A 24,179-nucleotide genomic window follows, 5' to 3' on the forward strand; every position below is an offset into this window, starting at 1 on the left:
CAGTCATAAGGTTTGAGTATCATTTCATAATCTCGAGGCTGGTCTGTCTATTTTGGGTAATCAAAATATGGTCAACCAACTATACTGTACTGTATTATCAGCAGATCTAAAACTACAGATTTTGTGTTTGGTGCTGTTTCTCATAATATTTGGTATACAATATTAATGTACCGATGGGGGGCGTGAAGGCAGTAGTGATCATGGTGGGGGGCATTAAGTTATACCTGTACATTGTCCCTTTCACGCGTTCAGTTTAATTAATTGCATTAGTTTCCGGGCAGATTTGCCCCATCCAATATGGAAGGCGCGCTGACTCTCGGATAAGGACAAATCGATCATGCGTATACAGTACGTCTTTGGCCAGGGTCCTGAAATGACCTACTGTGAGCTCTCTGCCTGTCGAATTGTCTAAAAAGTAATTAATGTGAAACTCAATCACATACTACAACAATAAACCATTTGCGCCTTTAACTACTATTTCTTAGTTTTTAACTCTATGATTAGACAAGAAAAGACAATATTAGACTCTCTGAAATGTAAACATTTTGATCAGGCACCTTCACGTCTCTCCGAATGAGGACATCAACATGGCGGCCTCCTTGCGTCTGGGTCGTCAAGGAATCTTTTTCGGCCTGAAATTATCGAACATTCACAAATCTTTGAGGAGTACGCAGTCACTTCAGGAGAAAGCCAGGCACTTCTTTCACTCTCCATGGGTCTTCGGTGAGTATTGCCATGTGCAGTTTTGTCCATAACGACAGGTTGGGGACTCTTGGCATTTAGCTCGAGCGGTTTTATGCGCGGTATGGTTATTTTACAATTTTATAACATAATTTCAGTACAGTAATCATTCGGAGAAAACGTTTGATTTTTAGTCTCACTTCAGTGACCATAACCGACACTTTAACGTGTCGTCGCAGGCTAAAATATTAATAAGTAAATGTCAACAATGCATACACGTTTCGCCTCCAATGGAATTATAATTAACTTATTTTTGTTTATTGTGACAAAAACACCAAAAAACAAACAAACAAACTAAAAACATGTATTACAGGGTAATGGAACACTCTATATTGTCCCGAGGCGTGAGTGTGAGCGTGGATGGTTGTTCGTCTCTGTGTGCCCTGCGATTGGCTGGCAACCGGTTCAGGGTGTCCGCCGCCTACTGCCCGAAGACAGCTGCGATAGGCGACAGTGACCCTTGTGAGGATATCGCGGATCGGAAAATGGATGGATGGATGGAAAAACAACGCAAGGGGGAATCTTAAGACAGCCAGTGTTAGACTTGTTATTGGAAGCTGCGTGCGTGTCGGCGGACTTTCCGACTGTTGCCCCAGACATCAGACATCGAATTTTACGTCTGATATGAAGTGTTTTTTTTTTAATGCCCCAATACCAAAAGTATTCTACATATCTGATTTGACCTATGAATAAGTCATGTTGCAAGCAGAAATTAAAAAGTATACCAGTAATTACCATCCACCAGCAACCCCCCCCCTCCCCCCCTCCCCTCCGGGCTGGGCACCAAATCCTGTCAGCGCAGTATCTCATTATGTCTAGCAGATGCCAGCAGAATAACACATTAAATGTGATTCTCTGTTGGCCTCAATATAAATTGTTATGTCCAGTGGTTAGCACGTCGGCTTCACAGTGCAGAGGTACCGGGTTCGATTCCAGCTCCGGCCTCCCTGTGTGGAGTTTGCATGTTCTCCCCGGGCCTGCGTGGGTTTTCTCCGGGTGCTCCGGTTTCCTCCCACATTCCAAAAACATGCGTGGCAGGCTGATTGAACACTCTAAATTGTCCCTAGGTGTGAGTGTGAGTGCGAATGCTTGTTCGTTTCTGTGTGCCCTACGATTGGCTGGCAACCGATTCAGGGTGTCCCCCGCCTACTGCCCGTAGACAGCTGGGGTAGGCTCCAGCACCCCCCGCGACCCTAGTGAGGATCAAGCGGCTCGGAAGATGAATGAATGAATGAATGAATATAAAATGGTTGTCCCAAACAAAGTAAACTTTATTCCTTAAAAAATTGAAATAATTATAATAATTGTATTATTATTTTGTATTATTTATTCTTATTTATACTTCACATTCCAAACACAGTGATATGTGATTCAGGCATCATCTTTTACATAATATTGCATAAAATTACGAATAAAAAGTAAAATTTCCAACAATTTTAGAAGAAGGCTAAATGATAGACATGAGTTTTAGGAAGACATTTGAAAGTAGTTACCTTGCTGGCTTGCATAAGATCTCCAGTCACACAGTTCCATGGCCCATGGGCTTGGGGGGAAAAAGCTCCGCCTCCTTTGGCGGCAAGTGAGGCCCAAGTGCCTGAAGTTGAAGGGCCCATCTGATAAGGATTTTAGCGGATGATGCCAATTCCAAGATTTGGCCAAAATGTTCCACCGTGTGCTAAGTTGTAAATAGAGTGAACAAAAAAGGAAAGATAAGATGCCTGGTCCAGTGCTGTGAGCCAGTTCACCTACAGTGTAGTCCTCTTAAGTAACTCCTGCCTGTGACCGTAAAGCCTTGAATTTCATCTCAATTTCCATGTGTTCTTGGTGTCTGCTAAACTTAAAAATTTGTGGACCCGACTGACATCGGTAATACGACAATTACCAACATGTCTTAAAGTCTGCGAATCCCAACTACTAATGAGGGTGTGTTTTCTTTTTCTTTTTTTTCTATATACAGTATCCAATGGAACCCTGCTATAAATAAATTAGTGCTATATTACTGCTATAAATAATTAAAGAATTAAAAATAAAATACAATCGCTGTCACCCCCCCACCCCCCAAAAGCAACTGGACCAGGCATATTATCTTTACTTTTTTAATTCACAAAAAACAACAACAAAAATATATTTATTATTTGTTCTGAGAATCTTTGAATCTGCATTTGCTGACCCACGTGTATGTAGGGGTCCAGTGTTTAAGATGAATTGTAGTCATCATTTTTTTTTTTTTTTACATATGTGGTCTGAAGTTTCAAAGAAGTATTTCTGCATTAGCTTCAAGTGACTGTTCAAATGCTGTTCAGTAATGCTGTTATGATATTTGTGCCCGGTAGGCGTCGCCCCGCTAAACGTGCAAATGCCTGCTCTCTCACCAACCATGGAGGAGGGAAACATTGTCAAATGGCTAAAGAAAGAAGGTAAAAGGAATTTACAAATATTACCAGCATCCCAAATTTTAATATTCATTTCCAGTCAGTTATCAATGCCTACACGAGTGCCAAATCCTAAATCTATGGTCGTATTTTCTGTATGCCCATGGTTGCAATTGCCGATTAGCAGTTGCTGTATGTGCGAGTCGTCATTCTCTGTGACAACACATCACTCTGCAAGGCATGACCTCATGTGCTGCTGCATTCATAGACCTTTGGTGATTAATTGGCTTGTGGAAACCCAGATGTCACTATTCATTACTGCTTAATAACTTTGCTCATCCAGGCACTACAGCAGGACCCTAATTTATTTTAAAGAACCTATTTTTCATCCGCTTCTTTGCCCTTTTGCCATTTGCTTCTGTGAATAGAGTTGCGATGTATGTATATGCATGTGAAATTTCCACACGCAACATTACTGGCCTTTAGTATATTTTCAAAAGTAGAGTAACGGTCCTACTGAAAACGTCGGGGAATTTAAAGAAGTGTGAATGTTATTTTCACATTAAACCGCAAGAGGCCGCTCTAGACCGTTGTTGATAAAACCATGATGAGTCTGACGTCAGCGACGTAGAAGATAAAGCGTTGCGTCTTCTCCCTCCGGAGTCGGTGGAGTTGTTTTAAAGTGACACAGAGGATGAAGATTCCATTGGATTTGGTGATTTGGAGTGAGATTAATGGTTTGGTAAACTTGTTAGCATGTTCTTGATGGTATAGTCATTTGAATAACTCTTTAATATGTTACTTGAACATACCAGGCACGTTCTCAGTTCATCATTTATGCGTCATATAATGTTAGCATATTGTATACTTATTCAGCGTGTTGTTTTCTATTTTTTTTTTTTTGCCTTTCAAGATGACATGATCGCAAGCGCCTGGGACTTGGGTGTCAAAAATTGTGATCTGGACAGCTGTAATCTAAATATGTAGTCATACTGTTCATTGATGTCAAATACAGCTCAGATGGCAATTTGTAGGAAAAAGATAAATATGTATTTTTCTTACTCTCTACTTATATGTGAAATTTATCACATATAAATTCACTGTCATGAACCAATAAATTGTCACACCGTTATTTGTCACATAGATTCATTTATTTTGCTTGTAGATTTAAATAATTGTAATTGAAAAAAATGTTTAAATTCATTTTTCACACTTTTCAGAACTGACATTCTTTCTCCCTGTTATTCATCAATTTTTCCAAATTGAGATCTCACAATGTTTAGAATAAAAAGTTCCATTTATATAATATATTTATGCATGTGTTTTACCATTCCAGGTGAGGCAGTGGCAGCAGGCGATGCCCTTTGTGAAATTGAGACTGACAAAGCTGTCGTTACGATGGAATCTAATGATGACGGTATCTTGGCAAAGATCGTGGTGAGAAAAAAATGCCTAAATTAAATGTATCCTCAGGTTAACCGTAATCCTATATGCATTTTCTATTTACTGTCAGACAAGATTCTTTGTTTTTAATTGTGTCATTAAAATGGTTCTTTTGTGACATATTTATTTGGCTTTCCCTGCACAGTAACAGTTACCGGTACATAAAATGATTTTCTTTCGTGGTAGACATTTCTCCAGGTCCATTCCCAACTGTAATGTTAGGTGTTTGAATTTTTAATAGGCCTTCAAAGATGGAGCAATTAGTTGTCTTCTTGACCTCTCCACGATACCCAAATTACGTGCTGCAGTACAAATAATCGTCCTGGGATACCCTCATTCACAAAGTGAATCGAGTGATGAAGATAATTTGGATGCGGTCTTCTCTTTTTTCTTCATTGCATTTCATTGCAGAGGTATTGATTGGGACTAGGTATCAACAGATATTCAATATCAAGTGACTTGGGAAAAACTATGAGCACGACAGCCTTAAATTTAATATTTACGTGCATGGGAGAGAATAGACTATTCCCCTTCACACACTGAAGACGGACCCCTTTTCTAAGGTGCCTGAGCTTATGAGAATGTCGATAAGATAAGAAAACCTTTATTTGTCTCACAATGGAGAAATTCCCCATTTACAGCAGCAAAATGATGAAAGGGAGAAGTAGAAGAACAAGAAGTATATAAATATATATATACATTTTAAAATACAAATACTGTATAAGCATATTAAAAATGGGTGAATGACGGTGAGTCCAGGTTTTCAGGTCTGTCGATTCAATAGCCTGTTAGTTTCCATAGCAACCACTGAAGAATTGGGGGTAGGGGCTTGAGAGCTGAAGCAGGCAGAGAAACGTGGCCAGTATAAACCCCTCTGGATGAAAATGCTATGTGTTTTGGAGAAAACCACCAACTACAAGCCTTGCATGTCCAATGTGGGACCTTTTTTTATTTTTTTAATTTGATAGATTTTTTTTTGTTGAACCATAGATTGTGTTAAATATCCATCCATCCATCCATTTTCCGAACCGCTTGATCCTCACTAGGGTCGCGGGGGGTGCTGGAGCCTATCCAGCCGTCTTCGGGCAGTAGGCGGGGGACACCCTGAATCGGTTGCCAGCCAATCACAGGGCACACAGATACGAACAACCATCCACGCTCACACTCACACCTAGGGACAATTTAGAGTGTTCAATCAGCCAGCCACGCATGTTTTTGGAATGTGGGAGGAAACCGGAGCACCCGGAGAAAACCCACGCAGGCCCGGGGAGAACATGCAAACTCCACACAGGGAGGCCGGAGCCGGAATCGAACCCGGTACCCCTGCACTGTGAAGCCGTCGTGCCCACCACCGGAATACCGGGCCGCCCGTGTTAAATATTCATCTCTTTTATATATATATATATATATATATAAGAAGAAAATGTTGGACATGACTTCCCCTATATATATATATATATATATATATAGACACACTCATTAAACTTGCTTGCACGTATACAGTGTGTGTGTGTGTGTGTGTGTGTGTGTGTGTGTGTGCGTGTGTGTATGTGTATGTACCGTATTTTCCGCACTACAGGGTGCACCAAAAAGTCTTCCATTTTCTTAAAAGCTCACCGAGCGCCTTAAAATCCGGTGCGTCTTGTGTATGATCATTACGGTAATACATCGTCTCCAAGATGGCTCCTTCCTGGATACATGCTTCCAATGTATAACTTGCTGTTGGTTCAGTGTACTGTGTTGCTACTTTATTAAATAGGTTTGTGTCGCAGCTGGTAAAAAAGGAGAGCTGTGGTGTTAATTTTTGAAAACAGTCTCAACAAATACAGGTACGTCTTTGTCTATCTCCGTGCCTTCTTCCGTTCGACTCGAGAGGCGTTCAAGACCGTCTCCGAAAAACGTAAACTAACGATTACTTCAATGAAACGAAAAAAATTTACAAAATAGCCATTCATTGAAGGTGCGCCTCATAATCCAGTGTGTCTTTTAGTGCGGAAAATATGGTATATCTTTATATGAATGTGTATGTACATCTATGTCTATGTATATATAAATGTATATAAACAGTTCACATTGCTTAATGTATTAAACGTTAGCTCTGAATAGTCATCATAACAAACAACATGTTTCAGCAAACAGTATTTGACTATTTTAACGATACCCTGTATTTTACGAGTCTGCAAAAAGCTGATTTGTAAACTTTCTCCCTACTTCAACCATTTGGCACCACAGACTTTGCAAATTTCTTTTACGCTGTATTGACGGACAACAAGAGACAGTTCACAAAAGGGATACCTTTTGAAAACTGATCAAGTGCATCCAGCAGTCTATTACGCATGGCCTTTCATTTCGACTGAACCAGGATTGATTGATTAACCATGTCTAGTAGACCGTGGAGAGAGTTGTAAATGCCACAATGTATTTATATTAGCTCTTAACAGGATCTTGAATCAGTGGTGGCAGAAAGCATACTCGTTACACTACACAACAGCCAATTATATATCAGTCTTGTGTTTCAATTACAGTCAGCTACGGCATAGCATGCATTGTTATTCTTCACTTTCTTTCTTTTTGATGAACATGTTTATGTTAATGTGCTACCATTTTATTGAGAACAAAAATACTTATAACTCCCTCATTTCAGATTGAGGAGGGAAGTCGCAATGTACGCCTGGGAACTCTTATTGCTGTTATGGTGGAAGAGGGACAGGACTGGAGACAGGTTGAGATACCCTCTCCTTCTGCACCTCCACCTGCTACCCATGAAACTATTGCCACTGGTGTGCCTCCTCATGCTTCTTCACCAGCTCCTGCTCCAAAAACAGTCCCAATAGGATCGTAAGTGCCATCGAATGGTGTTGTCACAATACCAGCAATCCGACTTTGATACGATACCTACATGCATATACAGTACGCTAAATGCTGATACTGAAACAATATCACGGTAAAAACTTTAAAATAAGTAGAACACAGTGGAATAATTGCTGACAGCTCAACAGCTTAAAATTCTGCAATTTATAAGGATGCTAATTAAAATACATTTAATGAAATGAATATAATATACAGTACAATCATTGAGGGAGGTCTTTTTTTATTGTACTTGTATTACATCACCAATTATTTATTGATTAGTCTAGGTAATACCTTGTCACCCTCATAATACAGCATCTATGTTCTCAGCTGTTTTTATCGTTGAAAGGTAAACTGGATTTCAGAAAGCCTGTCTGCCCTTGTTCACACAATAGGCACTATCTGCCACTATTTGCTGAGTGTGTTATGCAAACATTTTGCAGTGAGCCACATGACACAAAGATTTGAAAGTTGGCATCAACTTTGTTGAAAATGGATTGGGGTTAAAAAAAAAAAGTATAATTTTGATTTCGAGTCACAGGAATATAATTAGCTTATTAGGTAGCAAATCTCCATCAGAGACTTGAATTACAGGAATAATTTGACGCAAAATAACGAGGGCCATGAAATAAAAGATTTTGGTCTAACAGCAACTTGTCTTCATGGCTCAATTTTCTTTAGGTTACGACTAAGCCCAGCAGCAAGACACATCCTGGACACTCATGGCGTTGATCCAAAATTGGCCACACCGACGGGACCAAGAGGACTAATCACTAAAGAGTGGGTTTGAGTAGAGACATTGTCTGTACATTCATGCCGAACGTAAAATCTTAAGCCTTAAGGGGGCACCAGGCTCTGGCGACTGGTCTGAGTTTATCCAGGGTGGAATTTCCAACTTCCCTCAGTTCTTCCACAAGCGCATACTGCTATCAGTAAGGAAACAAGTCATTTGTGTTTTACAGGAAATGTAAGAATGCAGGAATAAGGGAGGGGCAAAACCGCTATGGGGCCTCGACTACATGGTGAGGTCAGAGGCAGCTGATCCACACAAAAGGGTGGATGCATGTGGGTACAATGGACCCTGCTGGCCTGAATTTGAATTGGCCAGCAGGGTCCATGGTTTTGAACAAAAATTGTTCTGCTTCATGTTTTTAATTGTATAAATCCTGTGTACTCAGAGCAATAACATACCGGCTCTCACCATTTTGTCATGCCTGCCTCTTGTATACTTAGGAAAGAATAGTATGGTGTTGTACATATCGAGACCATCACCAGTGGTTGACTAATTAGTAACATCAAAAATCATTTATTTCAACAAAGCTTTGGTTGTTTCATGTAAATAAATATTTCTACCATGCACTTTCATATGCAGTCGTTGAGCGTGACATTAAACATAAAACTTGTTGATTGCGCTCTATATTTAAGTAAGCTTCTTGAATGTGGCAGGTCAGTATCGGCCTACTTATTAAAATAATCAGACTGACAAATGGAAATAGTTTTTTCCCCATGTATTCCCGATGAACCGGCAATGATAATAATCGCATCATGAAAGTAAGAAATGCACAAACAATGCTGCACCTCTGAGGTAGGGGCTGTGGGGTTAGTGCCATGCCCAAAGATACATTGGTGGTGCTCAGATAGCAGAGTGGCATCTCTTGAGCAGCTCATTGTCTGCAGCGCTACTCGAACCGTGATCCTGCTATTGCCGTTTCTAATCTTTTTCTTCTATTTTGGTTCCAACAGAGATGCATTAAATGTTTTGAAGTTAACCCCGAAGCCAAAAACGACACCCATTATTGCTCCACCTTCTCCGGGTCCTGCCCCAGTCACAGCAGCTATCCCACCACCACCAGGCAGCAGACCCAACATTCCTCCTCTTTCTGTCCCGGGAAATCCAGGCACACCGGTGGGTTTGAATTTACACATCCCTGTCAAAAGTACCGATTGAATTTGCGGTTGAGTGTTTCTTTGAAATACAAAAGCTGAGAAGAATGCTTGTTGTTATGGTACCACTTTGGGTATGCTCATCATTTAATTGACCGTGGCTTTATGCCTGAATGATACCCACCCTCAGTACACTGGACGTGGGCTTCCCCACGTCACTGCACTCCCAGAATACGCCCACTTTTGCTCACATGACCGGGGCTTTGCCATGCGACAGAGTGCACTCGGAATTGACACGCTTTCGAAATAGTCACACATGAATAGCAGCTGCGGCACTTTTTTTTTTTTTAAAGACACATGTAATAAACAGCAAGCGCACTAGTGAATGTTTGTTCCTAATGTGACGCTGTGGAGATAGTGCCACACGGATTTTAGGGAAAGCAGAACTTGTATGCATTACTAACATTTTAGCGAACACAGCTGTTGTTGCTAAATCTTTGCCAATGTCAGACACATTTGACTTGGTTTCAATATCCATTCTATTTTAAGACATACATCTTTTAAACATGACCTTTGTATGTAATATTATGGGTTACAATTAATCTAAATCAATGACTGTTCAGACTTACCATCAATTTACTGTAACAGGGTGTCAATTAATTTGTAATATCCTGGTCCATGTTTTGGTTGATGACCGTTGGGTTATGTCAGCATTAGACTGCACACCATTCTTGTTGTCGCCTTATTTCCCAATTGATTCCCCTAAAGTGCTATTTTCCATGCGTGCAGTAATTCACAGACTCTTGACTTCTACAATGTTATTCCTCAGGGCACTTTCACAGAGCATCCAGCCTCCAATGTCCGCCGCGTGATCGCTCAAAGGCTAACACAGTCCAAAACCACCATCCCCCACGCTTACGCCTCTGTTGACTGTGATATGGCTGCAGTAATGAAGCTTCGTAAAGACTTGGCCAATGGTAAACAAAACACGTCTGTACACTTATGCTGTCTTTTATGTCACCGCTGTATAATAACATATTTTAGCTTTAGTTGACAATATCATCATTATTAATTGTTGTCCTTGATGAGAATTTCAAGAGTCTCACATGACAGCTCATTTGACAAAGAGATCAGTCAGTAGCACTGGAGAGAAACACTGGTACATAACTACTTGGTCACGCTAGTTGGAACTCTCATTCCACGCATCGCGCAAACATGTTTTGCCAATGAAAATGAAAGATGCTTGTCAAACTGATTGAAAGGGATTTGGATGTACGTAATGGAAACCTCCAAGAGTTAAGAAAAAAAGAGAAATTGCGCTGAAAAAAGAATTGTCAAATATTGTATCTGTTTTCTGCAAGTGTATATTGTAAGTCGGTATGTCATTATGTTGGCACACCCAGTACAGTGTACTGTGAATTAATTTTTCCAGTGTCCTCAACAAAACATTGACTGCCAGTAACATCATGAAAATATAAAACAAAGTTAAAGAACTGTTTTTTGGGGGGGAACGGCTGGTGAATGAATGAAGTCCTTTCTTTCCAAGCATGTGATGACTTTCAACGAATACATTTGTCGGTTTCAGTTGCCACATCCTCTTAAGCTGTTTTCACTGTTTACCAACTAAGTTTAATTCAAGAGTTTGTTTTGTATTTGTGTCTCTCATGTGTTTTTGATAGTCGCTCCTTTTGTCACTTTCTTGGACACCAGCCAAGCAGAATGGAACCTTAGACAGCCCCCCTCACCAGCTGTCTGGCTATCATTGTGTCTCATTGATATGACTCACACATTCTGTTGTTTCTTTGTTGTTTCTTTGTTGTTTCAGACCAGATCAAAGTTTCTGTTAATGATTTCATCATCAAGGCAGCTGCTGTTACGCTTAAAGTAAGTGTTACTCATTGAACCACTCTCTCTCTCTCTCTCTCTCTCTCTCTCTCTCTCTCTCTCTCTCTCTCTCTCTCTCTCTCTCTCTCTCTCTCTCTCTCTATATATATATATATATATATATATATATATATATATAGGCGGCCCGGTAGTCCAGTGGTTAGCACGTGGGCTTCGCAGTGCGGGGGTACCGGGTTCGATTGCAGCTCCGGCCTCCCTGTGTGGAGTTTGCATGTTCTCCCCGGGCCTGCGTGGGTTTTCTCCGGGTGCTCCGGTTTCCTCCCACATTCCAAAAAACATGCATGGCAGGCTCATTGGACGCTCTAAATTTTCCCTAGGTGTGAATGTGAGTGTGGATGGTTGTTCGTCTCTGTGTGCCCTGTGATTGGCTGGCAACTAATTCAGGGTGTCCCCCGCCTACTGCCCGAAGATGGCTGGGATAGGCTCAAGCACCCCCGCGACCCTGGTGAGGATTAAGCGGTTTGGAAAATGGATGGATGGATATATATATATATATATAAAAAATCCTCATCTCACCCCTCGGGTGGGGTCCGTCCCTAATTCAGCTCGGGTCCTCTACCAGAGGCCAGGAAGCTTGAGGGTTCTGCGCAGTATCCTTGCTGTTCCCAGCACTGCACATTTCTGGACTGAGTTCTGGACTGTCCGATGTTGTTCCCGGGATCTGTTGCAACCACTCATCTAGTTTGGGGGTCACTGCCCCGAGTGCTCCGACCACCACAGGCACGACTGACACCTTTACCTTCCAGGCTCTCTCCAGCTCCTCTCTGAGCCCTTGGTATTCCTCGAGTTTCTCATGTTCCTTCTTCCTGATGTTTCCATCACTTGGGACCGCTACAGCCACTACAACGGCTTTCCTCTGTCCTTTATCTATGATCACGATATCTGGTTGGTTCGCCATTACCATCTTGTCAGTCTGGATCTGGAAGTCCCACAGCATCTTCGCTCTGTCATTCTCCACCACCTTCGGAGGTGTTTCCCATTTTGACCTTGGGGTTTCCAGTCCATACTCCGCACAGATGTTTCGGTAGACTATGCCAGCCACCTGGTTATGGCGTTCCATGTAGGCTTTCCCTGCCAGCATCTTACACCCTGCAGTTATGTATTGGATCGTCTCAGGTGCCTCTTTGCACAACATACACCTTGGGTCTTGTCTGGTGTGGTATATCTGGGCCTCGATGGCTCTTGTGCTCAAGGCCTGCTCCTGAGCAGCCAGGATGAGTTATATATATATATATATATATATATATATATATACATACACACCCCAAAAGTATATGTAACCAGGTGAACCTTACTTAGATGCTTGGAGTGAAGGCTTCCTTGTTTAACAAATGTAGCACTGTCACTTTAAGAGCCACACTAGATCAAAACACGCGGGAACATATGCAGCGTGTGAGAATCAGACCAGAAAGGGTGACATGCACGTAAAGGAGGGTAGTGGACTGTGCCCACTGCTTGTCCCAACTTGATACACCCATGATCGTTCCTCGTAACCCTGGCGATATTCAGAGCACAATATCTGGAGTGGTTTGGGTTGGAGTTTGACATCTACCACTAGTGAGTCGTGTGAACAGCTGTACAGCAGGGGAGATCATTTATGTTTGACTACGTGCTTTGTACACACCCAACACACCGGAACATATCGACAAGCCACTGCTGTTGTCTATTGTGGTGTAATTGTCTGTAATCTGTTAAATAATTTTCTTTGATCTCTTAGATCCCTGTTCGACCTCTTTTAAAATTTAGTTAAGATCTTAGTCTTTCATCTTAATGCTGAACAATTCTTCATTGTTCAGTCGGGAATAAAGCCCACCTAAAAATTATTTTGTGTCCAGTCCAGTCTTTCCAGAGACCCGGCTACATATATATCTATATATCAGTATATATCCAGTACCCAAAGTATATATATCAGCCTAATTAATTTGATTTTGCCGGCTCCTGAATAAGCAATCACAATTTAATATGCTTTTGGCATGGCATTGTTTGGATATTGGTAGGCATGTGATGTGATGGCAATAAAAACTGAGATTAAGATCAACCGAAAAGTCGTGAGGATGAGTCAAGGCAGCTGTCACTCGACCACGCGTTGTGAGGGCCAACTTCAACATAAGCCTATGTAGGCTATTGTATTGACAACCATGTGTTTTCAGCTCCCCGAGTCATGTATTTTTCCGTCCATCTTTCCAAGTGTTAAAACATAAAAAACTTCAAGTAGCTATTCTGTTCAAATACAATTCCTGTTTGTGCTTCATCTGTAAGTTGTGTTTGTGATGACAAGGAGGGGCAGGTTCATTTACTTGTGCGTTTGGTTCGTACACATTCAAAGTATTTGCAAATCCATACATATTTTTACATTTGTAAGGGCACTACTGAGCCATTAAAAACACGACTAAATTAACATTAATGATTTTGTCAGGCTTGTTGTGTGTGCAAAGTTGAATTAGTTTTACGTAGAGTAGCTCTCTTTCACAGTGTTGTTAGAGTGAAATTCCTCTACAACGAAATCATGTTTGCAGCAAGAAATTTTTCACAACAGGGTTTTTTTCTTACACAAGAGAATGTGGCCTATCTCATATCTCATACAGCTTATTTTGTCCACCAACAAAGAACCTTCAAAAGGCATATTAGGGCAAGCATGTGGTGGGTAAGCATATAGTATTTATTTTCCAAGTTTTCTGACCAACTACAGTAGAGCCCCATTATCTTTCCGCTTTCTACAAAAAGAAGGCTAATATACATTCAATGTAGGTTCTCCATAAATAATGGATGGTAAATGGCGGGGCGGGGGGAGTGAAAAGGAAACATTCAAAAGAACAATTTTGAAAGAATATAGATTCAAATTCCTAGAATATGCAAATCCGTGTGTACCAAACAGTAAGTATCCCGGGGGACTGTGTTCTGTAGAGCTTTCCATGTTTTTCAAAGGTCCTCCATTTCTAGTCCCATTTCTTTTTCGCTATTTTACTTCCAGCCAAATGAAGATGAAATGGGTCGACTGACAATTTGATTGCCATTGACTTTGTGATGATAGGAGCTACCAGATGTGAACGTGACATGGTCAGATGACGGACCTCGAGCACTTGACTCTATTCACATTTCAATTGCTGTTGCAACTGACAAAGGCCTCATTACACCCATCATCAGAGATGCTGCAAACAAAGGAGTTCATGAGATTTCTACGAACGCAAAGGTAAAAGTCTGAATCTGAATCACTGCTCGGTTCGCTTATTACCTACAGTCATTGTCGCTATCGACATTGATCTTTGTATGATTGCGTTAGGTGTCTTGACTCCCTTGTCTTGAGAGTTTCTTGCCAGTGCGGCATTCGGCCATGCACATTGGACAGTGTCATTCCAATTGTCCATTTAGATTTGTTTAGCATGATTTGTTTTTTTTTGTGTGTTTTTGCCTTTGTCTGGTCTTTTGTCCGTACAGACAAACACCAAATCATTCAGTTGTCAGTTCTTTATTTTGGTCACAGGCAATCGCATGGTCCAAGATTTTTGAAAAAACACAATACTCCGCTGTCGGGAAACGTCCATGCATCCATATTCACTACCGTGTGTCCAGTTCAGGGTCGCGGGGTGCTGGAAAGACAGATCTCACCCTGAACTGGTCACCGGTTGCAGCGCACATATAGACAAACAACTATTGGAGCTCACATTCACACCTTCACTGAGTTTCGCTGCCTCAGACGAATGTACCAATACACTATCTGTGACTTGAGTGAAGAAACATTTTGGAAGGTTTTTGTTTTTTAAGATTTCATACCAAATATAACACTTAGCCACTGGCGTTCTGGAGGCATGTCATAGAACAAAATATATATTTTTAACATCATCTTGCATGCCTTTAACTTGACAGCTGTAGTCTTGTTACTGGTACAGCAGTAATTTCAAGTCAAGGAATCTTCAAAAAAAAAGACTTAACAGTTGGTGCACATAATTCTTCCATTCGAGGCAATCCCATGGGCACACTCATTTTTATGCATTGTGATGTCTCTACAGTTACTCGACTCAGTCACGCTTTGCCATCAAACCCTGGCCACAGTCATGTGTTTGTTTTGTTTGCGAGATGCTTCATCATGTGGGTCATTGTCAGTTCCATTTCCTCATTTCAGCAAAATACAAGCTGATGGTTTCCATTTGTGTCAAAGCCTGCCATTGGACAATTTTTTATACTTGGAACACCATGTTCCTGTTTGTGGGTATATTTTTTGTGTGTTTTTGTTTTTAAGGAGATATGTGAAACAGGTTTTCTGTTATGATTCTTTAGGTAGACCTACGATTACAATTCTTGATCGTGAAGCAACATTTTAGCTATGGTTATTATTTCGTATTCACTATTATTGCCAAGAAAAAGGCTATTATTTTGTTATTGTGTGAACTTTGTGAGGCCACTTCTAGCACCACCATCGGATAAATAGTTGACCGATGTCTTATATACAGCTAAAAATGACGAATAATGTATGCTTCATAGGCATTGGCCCAAAAGGCTCGAGATGGAAAACTCTTACCCGAAGAGTACCAGGGAGGCTCATTCAGGTAAAACAAAGGCAAAGAAAACAATGTGACAATGCCAAATGTGTTTTCTGTGTATCTAATCCTGTGTTTTATGCACTCATCATGTTTTAAATTCTTGAGTTTGAGAGTTATTGCACGGCAATGCACCCAGCAGGTTTAATACAAATATCAAGTAAAGAAAAAGTAGGTCATCATATTTGATGTGATTTGTCAAATTTGAATCTATAGTGCATTTTCCAACTGCACTATCGTCATACTGTCGTATTGCACTTTATGTCAAATACGCCGACATCCCTCCACCTAACCCCACCCATCCAAATGAGCACTGGTACACGCATGCTACCGAGAAGGCACAACCATCAAGCACAGATTTTTTTTTTCCTCCTCCTCTCAAATGCCACAGCCAAAACACTGAAAATAGTCCGCAGCAGGTCCTCGAACAAAAACAACTAACACCACATGACAATACAAATGACAAGAGCAACAAAAAACAGCATCGCTATTGAAGGCGCCATCATTGTCATTCATATCTTGTTGCGTATTATTCTGTGTACTGATACACAGTACAGTGCTTGAAGGGAAAGTCAACCCAATAATGTTATTTTCAACAGTACGTTCTCTGTAGCCCCACTTGCCGAGACATTTGACTATTGAGTTTGTGGAAAATGAATAAAGCAGCAAAAATCCATCGTTTCTGTCCAACCCACGGGGCGGCCATTTTGACAGTTGCTCTCGACTGAAAATTACATTATAGTGGCTCAGGGCTCAAATAACAACTAATCAAGGCTCAACTTGCAAACGTCACATGACCAACCTCAGAAAGCAGATGGTACAATCTGTTTTCTGATTGTACCATCTGATGGTACAATCAGATGGTACCATCTGATGGTACTGATCATAAATTTCGCTATTTATTTCCCTTTTTTCTTTCTACACTAACTATATGAAGTGTCGAATAAGTGTGTGCTCATACTTATGCACTATTGGATTAAAAAAGAGTACACATACAATTGTGTGGGCGTGTACACATTCGTTTTTGTGTGTGTGTGTGTGTTTACATCTGAGATCAAATTTGCTATAGTGAAAAAACCCCTGTTGTGAAAAAGTTCTTGCTGCAGACATGATTTCGTTGTTACACACATTAAAGCCGATTCTCATTCTTTGCTTTTCAACTCGGTACGAGACCCGTGTTTTAGTGTTGTTTTTAAATTGTTTTAATGACTTTGTCTTGTGTTTAATGCATTCTCTGATATGAAATGTATAGTTTTTGTTTTTTTGTGTTTTTATATTCACTATTGCATGTATTTCTCCGTCTTCTACACTACGCTCAGTATATCCAACCTGGGGATGTTTGGCATCAGCGGCTTCAGTGCTGTGATCAACCCTCCACAGGCTTGCATCCTCGCCGTTGGGACCTCCCGGGCCGAATTAAGTCTGTGTGAGGACAACCAGACCCTGCGTACCCAACAGCTGATGACCGTCACCTTGTCAAGTGACGGGCGGCTTGTTGATGATGAACTTGCCTCGCGATTTCTTGAAAGATTTCGCACCAACCTAGAGGAACCTCAGCGCATGACTTTAGCCTAAAATATGCAGATTGCTAATTACGTGGATAAAGCAAAGGCACACACTCATGTGACAAAGCCTGCCCTCTGCCTCATTACTCTTCGAGCAACTATTAGCAGAGTAGGTGCAGGGTCTCTTTTGTGGCCGTTGGCATTCGCCGGGCTTTGTGATGGCAGCATCAAATTGAGCTTCTGTTAGTTATTGAGGAAAATTTGTAACTGCTACTTTAAGTAGTGCTTCATCACACACACTTGTGTTTGTGTATACCTCTTCGGACAGGATACTTAAAGCTGTCAGTTCTGATGTGTCTGTGCACTGTTAAAATCAATCAATGTAATATAAATAGTATTATCATTTAAATGTCCATCATTTAAATTTGTAATATTTATTGCACCCACTTGAGACGTTTCCTGTTACATTCAGAATTCAATAATTTAATGTTGAGAAAAAACTCAATCACATTATAGTTATTCAATTCTCATGTCCCCATGTGAACATATTGCAATCAGTTTGAAACGAGATGCTGTACCCTGCAAATAAAAAGGCCATTTATGGACTATTAATATATGTTCAGGACTCATTTCATTATGTGTTTACAACATGTCAGTTTAGCACACACTAACAGCCAACCATAGATGTGTTTGTGTGTTTTAATTAGAATACAGAGTATGTGTCAAGGAGAATAATTTCATAGAGGCCAATTAGTATAATTTCCTGTGGCAAACATACTGGTCAGCCTGCACCAGCAGATGTTTATATATGCCCCAAGTGCACTGAACAGCTGTCCTGTCCAGATCCTTATCAGTAGGTGGCGTGGCGCTTATTTGATTCCATCCCAAGTTGGGCATCACTGTGATACCAGGCTCGGCCGTGTTTTGGTTGCATAAAACAAAAGAGTGACTGGTTAATGATGATGATTATTACCACTGTTTTTGAGAAAATCCGTTTGAGCTCTGCCATTCTACCCCGAACGCCCAACACTTCACGCACTGCATGCATATTTGCTTTGTTTATTGTGGTCAGATCAGAATGCACAAATGAAAAATCATGTGTTGAAAAACATGGCAAACATTAAGATTTGAGTCCCAAACACGCAAGAGAGCAGAATTTTTGATGAAATCTGACTCAACTAAATTGCTTAAAGATAGCTAATCTATTGTCTGTTCAAAAGGAAAGAAATGGCTTTTTGCTTTTATTGTGTTGTTTTAAATGAAACATATTCCTTAGTGAGTGGCCTATATTGAACTCCTAATCCAGCGCTAGTGCTCCACGTGTGTATAGCTGCTAGCTAGAGATAATGACACCTCACAGATGATCCAGAGCCCAGGTCAAATGCAGAGACCAACACAAATGTGGACAAGCGTAAAATACATTTCTGTAAAAGGTGAAGAACCCACCTCAATATGGTGCTCTCGCAGGTACAATATCAGACTTGTTCACGTAATTCCCGGACTGTACACCGAAACGTTTGTCACAAGCTATCAACACTGCGGCTTACTTAAGGAAGCGGCCTATATAACGATCTATTAATGGTCACCAGTGTATCGTTGTTTTCTTTGTATATATCTCATGTTACAATGTGGGCACCTGCGGCTAAGACCTTAGTTGAAGTGTTCACCCAGTGTATTCTTCCTCTGAAGAGGCTTTGTGACGGATCACACTGACCCAGGATCGGTGGGAGTCTTTCCCTCATCCGTGTGATCCCATGCGCACTGTTTGTTCAACCATTGTTGACAGGATTTCCTCCGCTTAGACCATTTTCCCCTTGTTGTTGTTGTTTTTTTTTTTGTAATGGCAATGCATCGTTTTCATCACTCACATATTCCTCCTTGCCATGTTATCGTATTTAAATCCATGTGTTCAATGAATCAAATGATTCATTCATTTGATTCATGAATGATGGTTCAAATGATCAAGGTTTATATTGCCTGTGCTCATTCAGAGTGACCAAAAGTGGGGGCAGGGGGCTTGTGACGCAGGGCATTCCTGTTGGCTATACGGTGCTCTGTGACACTGTCCAAACAGGGTGGGTCTGCTGTCCCGGCAGCCAAAACCAAGCGAGGGCTCTAGCTTTGCTGTCATTGCTCAAAGTCTAGTCTTAGTCCTGTCATGCTCAGTCAGGCCAGGACACTGTTGCAGCAGGAAGGACACTCTTTACCCAAGCAAAGTTGTAACCATATCATGAACAACAGGAAATAAGGAGTTTTCATGGTATGCCCAATTGATCCGCGATTATGGTCGAGTACATTAGGTAGCTAATACTGAATACTGATATTTCCGCTGACCACGTTATTGTGACGACTGAAGTACGGATCAAAATTTCAGATGACTTTGTAGTTCTGTACAATGCAACAAGCTTGCACTTGATTTTCACACTTTAGGTCACTCTAGGCTACTTCTGGTTGGAAAATGCCAATTGAGGCAAAGTCGAAGTGCACACCCCCAATTTGTTTGTCACATCCGTCCATCTGTTCACATGCAGTGCCGTGAAAAACTATTCATATCCCTAGAACTTTTTCACATTTCCACACCTCATTTTTATCTATTCCACCAATCAGAAGTAGCATGTGTCACATATTCGCTGCGATTACAGCTGCAAGTCTTTTGGCGTAAGTCTCAGTGAGTTTTACACATCCTGTCATTAACATTTTGCCCATTCTTTATTGAAAGGAAAAAAAAAGATCACATTAGCTCGGCCAGATCAGCAGGAGAGCGTTGGTGAATGGCAATGTTCAAGTCTTGCAACCGATGTGCAATGGGATTGAGGTCTGGTCTGTTTGGAGCTCCATTCATCTTCCCATCAATTGTGAAGTAGCGACCTATCAAGATCTACCGGTATATAAAAAATTGCCCCACGTGGGCCTCTGCACTTGAGCAGAGCGCACTAACACACACACACACGCACGCGCACACACACGCACACACTCGCACACACAGGCCGTGATCTTGCGGGTGTGCAGCAGACGTGTTTATGATTAGTCAATTAAGGTTGTTTAGACAATTAAGGATGGAGAGACCTGCTTTTGTTCATATAAGTCTCTCTCTCTCTCTCTCTCTTTCTCTCAGCAACACACTTACACTCACCTGCCTGCCCATGCGTGCAGGCCCACACACGTGCCCCACGTGGACCTTCGCGCTTGAGCAGTGCGCACACACAAGCACGGATGGTAAACAACACTTAGACACTGATTTTTGCAGACTTTAATATATATATATTTTTTTTTCATGATTGTTTGAAAAAATCCGCGATGCACCGAAGCCGCGATAAACGAACCGTGAAATAGCGAGGGATCAATGTATCTTTCTTTTAACAGTGACTTTTTTTCTCCTTACCATTCTTTTACAGAGGCTAGATTTTAGATCTCAACTTGTAGCCGTCCAGTGGACAGATTCAGCTAGCTGAGGGGTGGATTTCTGTAGCTCCTCCGAAGTGGCCACGGGCCTCTTGGCTGCTTCTCTGACCACCGCAATAATTTAAATTACAGCCTTTAAGATATTAAGATATCCTTTTTTTTGTCCCGCAATGGGGAAATTACAATCAGAATTCAGAAAGGAAAACGCTGGGTAGAGAGAGGGAAAAAAAACTCTTGTACCTCTCTTGCTTTGTCCGCTTTTTGGTGGACAAAACTACAATACCTTCTTAGGTTTGCAGTTGTGCCATACTTTTGAATGAGTGAATGAACACTGGCCCATGAGAAGGCATTGAATCTGTTCATCGGCTCCCTAGAAGTAGCTCTCAGCTTCACCAGGGCTCGTGATGCACATTCAGCCGTTATATTACACTGATTCATATGATATTCACTCATTGTTTGAATCGTAACTGGTTCAATTTTCTCTTGCGGTTTCATAAAACCCGATCTGTTCTTGTCACTTTGTGGTGATTCAGCTGACCGGAGGGAAAAAGTCATGTTCCATAAAAGGAATGCTGTAAAGATTCCATTTGTCTGCCATCACACAGATTTCTCACCGCAGGGACGTCAGTTGAGAGTATGTGTGTGTTCTCACCGACTCGCTGTCATGGAAATATTTTCTTTGCTGTATCGGCTGAGTCAGCAGTCTGATGTTTAATTTAGGGCTCAGTCATTTTGCCTGAATACAGTCGCCGGTCACCTCAGCTACTGTTTGAAAAAAGAAAAAAAAGTGATTATGTAGCTCCAGTATTTACATTGTTGGCAGTCCTTCGTCCACACTTGCAAAATTACTTTGTCTTTCTTTGAGTCATGATCACATGAAAAGAGCACATTAGTACTACAGTTCTATGCAGTTTAATTTTTTTGGGGATTGCCTGAATAGAGTGACAGTGAATGAGCCTTCCGTGGTATAGAGTTGACAGGTATTATCTGTACGTGTCCTTTCTAGGTAGATCACTCCAATATATGGGACCTTGTGTGTGCTCAGCTTATTTTGAGTGGCTTTGTCAACTTCAGCCAGACTTAGACACGGGTTCTCCAGTCATCAACTCTTAGTTTCAATGATTTTCCACTGAGCGAAACTAGGACAGATCATTCTTCTGGCAGGGAAACCAACTTTGCCTGGATAATCGTTAACATTAAAAAATCCCTCCTTATATTTCATTGACAGAGGAAAACTGGTGTGCAGTTGTTTTACTTGAAAGAGGAAACTCCAAACCAATTTCATTCTGGTGCAAGCACGCTTGTTGGGTTGTTTGTATCTCACTATAGTAACCACCACTGCTTGGGACTGTGACTGTATGGTGGCTTTGACCGTTATGTCCCCAGTAGCGCGAAGTCACAGGAAGTCAGCAACTTCTGTATCTAACTTTTTGTTTTTGTTTTTTTTGGGTGCGGGGGGAGGGGTTCTTTTTTGTTGCTAAGTACAGCAATTTAGCCCAAAGTGGATGTTCGTAAAGGTTGGAGGAAGTCCCTTTGCAAGTATATTGTTCTCAATTAATTTTTTTTTTGCCCAGCCAGTTCACTAATGGCTGATTAGAACGTGGATAATATGCCCAATGACTGTGGTTCGTTCTGAGGGTTTTTTTTTCTGTTATTTGACTGCTACACACTTCCTTCGTTTCACTTTTCAGTGGGTTAATCATTGCTGGGCATTCTTCACATTTGGGATGTCTCAAACTTTAATTCAGAATTGTTCCTTCTGAATCATTATTTACAGGTAGATCAAAACACATCAGAATTTCTAACTAAAATATAAAATTGTAGCCCCACCCACCTCCAGTTAAACTTGAGTACATTTGAATCTATTTCACTGAAAGAGCAGGAAACAAGGCATAAAGTTATGTGAGGATCCCATAATGAGTCACTGACAAGTCATTGCTCGTGCTTAGACATTAGACATCCTTTAGTGCTGGTTGATTTGGAAGTTACAGAATTGCAAGCTGCAAGCAGTCATGCTTTGTCACCATGTGCGTTCATATGAGTGTTCCAAAATGTGTGTTGTTATAAAGACACGGTTGATTGCACCAGTTGTTGAGGACGGCGTCATGGTTACAGTAATCAATACACAACGTCCTCCATAATTGTTGGCACCCCTGGTTAAGCTTTTAATCAATTCATTTTTCCTTTCATATAATATAGGGCCAACATTTAAAAAATGGGGCACTGGAGTGACTTCCACCTTAAATTCAAATGCAATTATTCCGTGGCCCAAAAAGTCCCACAGCGTTTCTTTTTTTTTTTTTTTTTTTACATCAAATCACGTGTGCCTCAATTATTAGCGCCTCTGATGTTAATACTTTGAACAACCCCCCGCCCCCTGCAATCTTCTCCTAATTCTTCAGCTAATTCTATGATTGACAAGGTTCGGAAACAAACCGGATGGTGTGCTGATCCCACAAACAAAGATACAAAAAGGTTTATTTGCAGAAAAATGAAGGATTGGCCAAGTGTGAACAGATATTGTAGGCAATAAAGAACCAGGAAAATCAAATAAAGAGCTTAAAAGGAAAGGAAAAGGAAAATTAGACTTCAGAAAATACACAAAATCAAATGGAAAAAGTACAAACACGTGAAAGTTAAACCAGATAAGAATTGGAAATCCAAAATACTTACAAAACTAGTAACGATCGGAAAATGAGCGACTTTGAGCATGCGTGTGAGGTCTAGAAAATAACTCTTGAGTATAACAGCAAGCAAGGTCAATAATCCGACCAAAAACGTGGCAGCTGGGCAGTCCTTAAATACTAGACCAGGCTTAGTTGGAAAGCCAGACACAGGTGCGCTGCAGTAGAGGAACACCCTCTGGACTCCAGCCAAAACCATGACAATAATTCTCAAAATCATACAGCTACCCGTGTTGTCTTCCTCTGCACTCTCCTCCTTAGCTAACTCCACGGGTCTTCAAGGTGGTTGAGGTCTCAGGACCGAGATGGCCATGGAAGGAGCATGAATCTGTTTCTGGTGAAACATGCCTGCCATTTTCAGTGTGAGAGTATGCTTTTGCAAGAAAAATTGGAATTCATTTTAAGGCTTTTAACACATCTCTGTGTGTTATTTGTGATTTGTGTTCCTCATAATGTCTTGGAACGTGGTAGACTAAGATTGAGCTAGGTCAAAGATCCTCAGAATGATGTCGAAGAAAAAAGCTCCAACAGCGACCGGGACTGAACATGAACATGTTTACTCTGCTTAGGAGAATGCTAACATGATTATTTCCTCTCTTTCATTTATGGCGGCCAAAAAATTTAAGATACCGAACAGGATTTGGTGATTATTTATATATGGTATGTTTGATGGCAATTAGGGTTGGGGTCAGGGCTGTTCTGTTCTTCCACACCAAGGTCCTCCAACTATTGTGTTTATCCCCCCCTCCCACAGCTTGGGGTAATCGTGACGGAACAGATAGAGGCTGTCCCCACAAAGTTGAAGGTGTAGAATTGATTGATTAGATACATGATATGTCCCAATACTTTGTGCATGTC

General features: G+C 41.1%; 1 protein-coding gene across 1 annotated transcript; it reads left to right on the forward strand.

Annotated features, from left to right (window-relative positions):
* Positions 1-547: 547 nt before the first annotated feature.
* pdhx (pyruvate dehydrogenase complex component X) lies at positions 548-17,847 on the forward strand. The gene is made up of 11 exons (XM_052060096.1): positions 548-723; positions 3,075-3,158; positions 4,450-4,550; positions 7,201-7,394; positions 8,088-8,186; positions 9,150-9,312; positions 10,120-10,267; positions 11,116-11,174; positions 14,227-14,385; positions 15,675-15,739; positions 17,050-17,847. Exons 1-11 carry the CDS (start codon positions 588-590, stop codon positions 17,303-17,305), a joined length of 1,464 nt encoding a protein of 487 aa, XP_051916056.1. The 5' UTR covers positions 548-587; the 3' UTR covers positions 17,306-17,847.
* The last annotated feature ends 6,332 nt before the right edge of the window (positions 17,848-24,179 follow it).

This window comes from Hippocampus zosterae, chromosome 3 (assembly GCF_025434085.1).
Source record: "Hippocampus zosterae strain Florida chromosome 3, ASM2543408v3, whole genome shotgun sequence".
NCBI classification, from domain to species: domain Eukaryota; kingdom Metazoa; phylum Chordata; class Actinopteri; order Syngnathiformes; family Syngnathidae; genus Hippocampus; species Hippocampus zosterae.

Coding starts and splice junctions, on each gene's coding strand:
- pdhx (XM_052060096.1), top strand. CDS start 588: ATGGCGGCCTCCTTGCGTCTGGGTCGTCAAGGAATCTTTTTCGGCCTG. Junction 724..3,074: donor TCACTCTCCATGGGTCTTCG/GTGAGTATTGCC, acceptor TGTGCCCGGTAG/GCGTCGCCCCGCTAAACGTG. Junction 10,268..11,115: donor TCGTAAAGACTTGGCCAATG/GTAAACAAAACA, acceptor TTGTTGTTTCAG/ACCAGATCAAAGTTTCTGTT.